The sequence below is a fragment of the Phacochoerus africanus genome, chromosome 1, assembly GCF_016906955.1.
Source record: "Phacochoerus africanus isolate WHEZ1 chromosome 1, ROS_Pafr_v1, whole genome shotgun sequence".
NCBI classification, from domain to species: Eukaryota; Metazoa; Chordata; class Mammalia; order Artiodactyla; family Suidae; genus Phacochoerus; species Phacochoerus africanus.
The window spans coordinates 245,899,983-245,906,822 of record NC_062544.1 but is presented as its reverse complement, the minus strand read 5'-3'; the positions used below and the strand labels follow the sequence as shown (position 1 = coordinate 245,906,822).

The window sequence follows — 6,840 nt, the reverse complement described above, 5'->3', positions numbered from 1 at the left end:
GTTAAGGATCCAGCATTTCCGTGAGCTGTGGTGCAGGTCACAGAAGATGCTTGCATCCAATGTTGCGGTGGCTATGATGTAAGCCAGCATCTGTAGCTCCAATTCCAATTGGACCCCTAGCCTGGGAAACTCCATACGCTGAGGGTGTTGCACTAAAAAGCTAAAACAAAACAAAACAAAACTTACCCAAATTTAACCACTAATCTAATCTTTTTTCCTAGTCCTAATTCTAATCCCATTCCCTCAACAAGTTTTCCATTTCTCCATAGCATCTTCTGCTAATATACTGTCTCATTTACTTATTATGTTTATTATCTGTATCACCATCACTCTCCACCAAGTCAGCCATAAGTTGACACTTGCTATCTGACTCTGTAAGGGTTAAGATACTAGCCACTGCAGCCGCTGACCTTGAACACATCTTGAAAGGGGTTAAGAATAGAGATCAGTAATGAGGCACTCTGTGCTCTGGCAGAACAGGCCTTCAGATAGTTAGATATTCAGGAGATTTTTTTTTTTTTCTTCACCTGCATCCAAAGCATATAGAAGTTCTTGGGCCAGGGATCGAGTCAGAACTACAACTGTGACCTACGCCACAGCAGCAGCAACTTACACCAACTTCAAAATCTGCTGTTATTTGCTAGAAATTGCACTTGAGCTTTATTTCTCTCATTTCATATTAGAAGCCCTGCAAAGTAGGTATTTTCATGCCCATTTGACAGATACAGTACTTGGGTTCAGAGCTGGTAAGCTGTAAGAGATGTTTATGAATTTGAATTGGGGTTACATGAATGAGCAAAAGATATTTTTTTTTTCCTTTTTAGGGCCGCTCTTGCAGCATATGGAAGTTCCCAGGCTAAGGGTCGAATCTGAGCCGAAGCTGCTGGCCTACACCACAGCCACAGCTACGTGGGATCTGAGCCGTGTCTGCGATCTACACCACAGTTCACGGCAAGGCAGGATCTCCAACCCACTGAGAGAGGCCAGGGACTGAACCTGCATCCTCATGGATACTAGTCAGGTTCGTTTCCGCTGAGCCACAACAGGAACTCCCAAAAAATAATTTTAAAGCTAGGTCTATCTTAGTCCCAAATCATTATCTTCTCTTGAATACAATGGACATCCCAGGGCCTTCTCTCCTTTTACCAGGATTTGTAAATATATATTTAAGTAGAGACTGAATGGACACACAGGTCCCTACATATAATGCATTCATTATTTTTCTGTAGAAATATACCTGTTATTTACTTATTTCCAAAGATATATAAAGCAGATATGACATATGTCTTTAAATAAAATAAAACATGTTACAAAGCAGCCAGTAGATCTTGATGCAGAAACCAAATAGCTAGCGATCTATATATCTAACAATCCTGTAAAGAACATACCTCAAAATGTTAACACTGGTTATTTTTGGGTGGTGAGTGTGAGGTCTTATTTTCTTCATCTTTTTCCTTTTTCAGTGCTTTTCACATTTCCTACAATGAATATATGATTTATTTTGTAATCATAACCCCACACATAATAAATATAACACAATTCCATTTCATGTTAACAAAGAAATGTCACTCTCATCTGAACTATTGGATAGTTAGCAAATGTTTTTCTCTCGTTCTTATCTTAATTGCCCCAGAGTATTGTTTCTGTAGTTTTGCAGCCAGAGTCGGCCAGAATCCCATAGGATACCCATCTTTGGGATCCCCATCAAAACACGCACAAGACCTGAGATCTCTGGATCTCAGCTGGCGTCGGAGACTTACGAGGGGGAGCACACTCGGCAGGCAACTCTTTGAATGGGTATACAGATCTTGAATGGGTATAAGGGTCATGTTGGAAATCCCTCAAGCCCTCTCTGGACGCTTCCGTTGCCTAGCTACAAGAACCACATCCACCCCCAGCTCCTTCTTCCAGACCACTCCCCCTTCTCCCTCCCACCTTGGGAGGGGGCGGGGAGCCAGGCAAGTTCAGCCACTCAGAGCCCCCTACCGCGCGGGCAGTCGAAAGGTGATTGGAGCAATGCAGGGGCGGTGCTTGGGGCGGGCCTTCCGTGCCTGGGAGGAACGTCAGCACGTCGATGCGGGGATTTTCGCTGGCTCGTGCGTCCATCCTTGCTGGGTTCTGTGTAACTGCGTCTTTAGTCCGTCTGTTCCTAAACGAGGAGCGCAGTCGTGGTCAGCTCGCTGGCCGGCGTGGTTATTGGGTGTGGTGCTCGGACTGACCGCCCTCACCTCCCTCCCGGCCTCTCCTCTGTACCCATCCGTCTTAGGGGAGCCTCGGAGTGGCGGCGGCCCCCGAGACTCGGCCTGAGACTAGGAGGGGTCCATTCTCGCTCCGGGCTCGGATGGGAGGCGGCGGGAGGAACGGCCTGGGATGTTCGGTCTAATGGCCAACTGCTGCGGCTGGTTCAAGCGGTGGCGGGAGCCCGTCAGGTAGGCTGGAGCAGGTTGGCCCAGTGCGGTCCTAGGGGAAGTGGACAGCTGCGCCCCTTGAGCGGGGCAGGGTACCGCCTCTCCTCTCTCAGACTGGAAGAGCCTTTCCCAGGCCGCAGGGAATGCTTTCACTCCCAGTTGGATTTATCCCCAGAGGGAGAGATAGGAAGACGTAGCCTTTTTGTTTAGTTGCAGTTAAGTTCTTATCCTTAATTCTTATTGTTGTTATAATTTAAAATGGGCCCTAATTAATGAAAAAGTTGTGGATTTTGTATGTGTGTGTGGAATTGGAAACTATCCGTTGTGTATTTTTCTTCTGAAACTTTTGTAATGGGATTTTTTTTTTTTTTTAATTTGGAAGCATGGGATATAGTTTTCATAACATCCACACCCTTCTTACCAACACACACACGGTTTTGTTTGAGGATTTAGGCTTGAAATCTGGCTCCACTACTTAATAATTATGTGACTTAACCACTTTTGGCTCCACCTTCCTCATATATATCAGGGTGATAATATTTATGCTTTAGAGTGTTCTATTAAATGAGAATAACCGTAAATAAAAAGTGTTCTTAGTGTAGTTTCCGCCTCTCTTTGGGATTTAGTTAAGCCCTTTCACTGGAAGAATCCACTTCTTAACGTCTTTTTTTTTTTGAAATGAATTAACGTTTAGCGCGTGCTACTCGATATTCATTCATTTGCTGAGAAAATATGATGTGCCAGGCTCTGTGCTTGGAAGGAGTCAGTGAAAATTACGCTTTTAAAATTAAGCGACTCAACTTTTAAAGAAACCTTAAGTTTGTTAGTCTTTATAAATAATGTTTATAATAGTTTTTAATCTACTTTAGAGTTAGGCCAAGGATAAATTATAGCAAAAATTGGTGTTTTCTTTTTAAAGTCATTAACATTTCAAATAAGTATTTCCATAGGAGATGAACTATCATTTAAAGAATGAATCTGAAAAGCTACACTTATAAGGAAAAATATATATCTACATTTAGAAATTGGCTTTAAATGAAACTTTTGAATTCTCCTCCCATTATTAACTCTTGATGTGAATCTGTTAAATACGTGTTCTGGTCTGATTGCAGAGTCTGCTGAGGCTGGAGGGTCATTCATAGTAGATGCCCCCTTATGTTTTTCTCTACCTCAGGTTTTTAAAAAATATATTCTATTTTTGTAAGAAGGCACAGTAGAATGTGTCCTTTTAACTCAAAATATTCAAAAAGCTTGTACTCCAGAGGAGTTTTCAATTCATTCTTTGTGTTCGCTTCTCTCAGTAGCTATAACATAATAATCTTTGGCATGATTAAAGACAAGAGTTCAGAGATCACGGGATGTGTTGATTTCCAAGTGGAACAGATAATTGGATTTGCTTGATAAAGAAGAATTGAAATTTAACCCCGTAACTCAGAGTTTATTTTCTTCTTTAATAAGTAGTAGCATCAAGATCTGTGGTGTCCAATAGGGTAGTGACTAGCTACATGTGGCTGTTGAGCATTTGAAATGTGGCTAGTCAGAACTGAGATGCTGTAAGTGTATAATACAATGTGGATTTTGAAGATATATTATGCAAAAAGAAAAAAGGTAAATATCAGTCTTTTTTTTCAGTTTGATTACATGTTGAAGTAACTTCTGCATATACTAGATTAAATAAAATATATTTAACTTATTTTCACCTTTTATTTTCATTTTTTAAAAGAAGTTACTAGAAAATTTAAACTGGAAAGTTTAAACTTATGTATATGACTTGCAGTGTATTTTTATTGAATCTCACTGACCTAGATCATAGCCTAATATAAATGACATGGATAAAAATCTCTCAATGTGAGATAGTTAACTATCAAAGGACTTAAAAACAAATTGGATTACATCTATCTTTTAAGTACTCTTGTTCAATGCCTGGTTCATCATAATAGTGGCTGAATAATATTTGCAAAGTATTGTACATAGTTTGATTACTCCTTAGCAGCAATCTTCTAAAGTAAATAATATTAGCAAGTAGACTATTTACTGGAATAAATGAGAGGCGAGCAAGCTGATTTTAAAAATATATCCAATTTTGTGCATTTGTAATATATTGTTCTGTATTTTTTAAGTTTTAGGCTATACCGCTCCTTAGTGAGGTTCTTCTCAGGTTTATATTTTATGAAGATATGTTTGCAAATGTGAGAAGTTTGAGTGCATGTAAGAGAGCACATTATCATTACTAATACACTGTGTTCTGAGGTTACTTTGCTGACGTTACTGTACATTACACCCTTTGGATTTACCTACCTGTCCTCACTTAGATGATCTCCCAATGAGAGATTTTTTTTTTTTAAATGAGAGTAATTTTATTGGTTTAATTTTCATTTTTTTTCTTTTTTGGCAGCCCCATGGCATGTGGAGTTCCTGGGCCAGAGATCAGATCTGAGCCTCAGTTGTGACCTATGCTGCAGCTTTGGCAATGCGAGATTCTTTAACCCATGATTCTGGGCCAAGAATCGAACCTGTGTCCTGGTGCTTCAGAGACGCACCGCAGTGGGAACTCCCCAGTGGGCATATTATTCTAGAGATTAGGATCAGGGATTAGATGTCAGTACACAGAATGTGTGATAATGACAAGGGACGATTGTTAAGTTTCCAGTCTAAATTAAAAGTCAGACTGGTATGCCAGGAAATTTAGGAATAACTAATATTTGCTTGTTAACTCCCAGAAAGAACCTAAAGATAGGCTCAGAACCTTGAGAAGACTAAAAGCTAGACCCACAGATAAATAAGTGGCTTGCTTCTATGGGCTTTTTAAAAAAAAAAAAACACTTCATTTTGAGATCGTAATACAATAATCAAAACTAGGAGATTAACTTTGGTACAATACTGTTAACTAAAGTATACATTTTATTCTGAGTTCACTGGTTTTCACACCTAGTCCAGTGTCCATCCTCCCCCCACTCAGTCTTTCCTTGTCTTTCTTAACCTTGAGACTTTGAAGAGTGCTTGTCAGTTTTGTAGAACACCCCTCACATTGTTTGATGTTTTCTTGTGATTTACTAAAGGTATTGTTGTGTATTTGGGTAAAGGAATACCACAGAGGTCTTCTGTCCTTCTCAGTACATCGTTATCAAGGGGTGCATGATTTTGATATGTCTTATCACTGGTGCTGCTAACATTGATCACTTAGTTATGGTGGTGTCTAAAAGATTTATCAATGTAGCGTTTTGAGTCAAACAGATTTGAATCTGAATCACAGAAGTTTTGGCACTTTTCCCCCAGTCAACTTTGGATAATTCCTAACTTGCAACATTTTGAGAAAGAAAATTTATGCAAGTACTTGATACTTTGCACATTTTAGTTATTCGGTAAATAATACCTCTGATCTTAGGAGATAAGTGGTGATGAGTAGATTGCCCCTCCTCACCCTCCTCAATTCATTTTATCTCTCTTATGAGTATAAATATCCTCCCCTTCTGGTCTTTATGTTAGTGGAAGAAGGGTTCCTTTTCCTTCCCAAGGCTAATTCTCACAACTGTGCTCTTTATTCCATTTCTTCCCAATTCCTGGTGAACTTCAGTCATTCAGAATTCAGCCAGAGATCACAGAGAGGACATCTGGGATACAGAAATAAACCTAAGCTTTTATCCCAAAATTTATTGTTTAATTTTATCATCAAAAATACAAGGTATGGAATTCCCCTTGCGGTGCAGCAAAAACGAATCTGACTAGTAACCATGAGGATGCTGGTTCGATACCTGGCCACGCTCAGTGGGTTAAGGATCCGGCATTGCCATAAGCTGTGTTGTAGGCTGCAGGGGTGACTTGGATCCCATGTTGGTATGGCTGTGATATAGGCTGGCAGATGCAGCTCTGATTTGACCCCTAGCCTGGGAACTTCCATATGCCGTGAGTGCAGCCCTAAAAAGCAAAGGAAAAAAAAAACCAAAAAACAAAATACAAGATCTCTTTCTCTTTTGTTTTCAGAGCTGTGCTCTGTTCTTTCGTTATGTAAACATGTTCAAGCCTCTCTTACCTAAAACAAAAAGGAAATATTTCCTATTGCTGCTGTAACAAATTGCTGTTGACTTAAAACAAATATTTTATTCTACGGTTCTGAGATCAGAAGTCTAAAATGGGTCAGCAGTGTTGCTTGATAACCTTTTGGAGGCTCTAGGAGAGACTCCGTTTTTCTTTGCCTTTTCCAGCAAAGAAAGAGACTGCCTGCATTCCTTGACTGTGACCCTCTTCCTCCATCGTCAAAGCCAATAATAGCACAACATATCTCTCTTCTCTGATCTCTTGCCTCTTACAAAGAACTCTTGTGATTATATTGGACCTGCCTGGATACTTCAAGCTAAACTCCTCATCCAAGAACTTTAACATAATCACAGCTACAAGATCCTTTGCCATATAAGTTAACATGATACTGTCACAG

At 40.0% G+C, this 6,840-nt stretch overlaps 1 protein-coding gene across 3 annotated transcripts in view; it reads left to right on the top strand.

Moving 5' to 3' along the window:
- The first annotated feature begins 2,060 nt into the window (after positions 1 to 2,060).
- Positions 2,061 to 6,840, top strand: part of ARL13B (ADP ribosylation factor like GTPase 13B) — a 76,807-nt gene continuing 72,027 nt past the window's right edge. For all 3 annotated transcript variants that reach the window (XM_047794296.1, XM_047794289.1, XM_047794280.1), the window contains exon 1: positions 2,061 to 2,429. Coding sequence is in view for 2 of the 3 variants with exons in the window: in XM_047794289.1 (XP_047650245.1) it covers positions 2,371 to 2,429 (59 nt within the window). In the remaining variant the exon portion in view is untranslated. The remainder of the gene's footprint in view (positions 2,430 to 6,840) is intronic.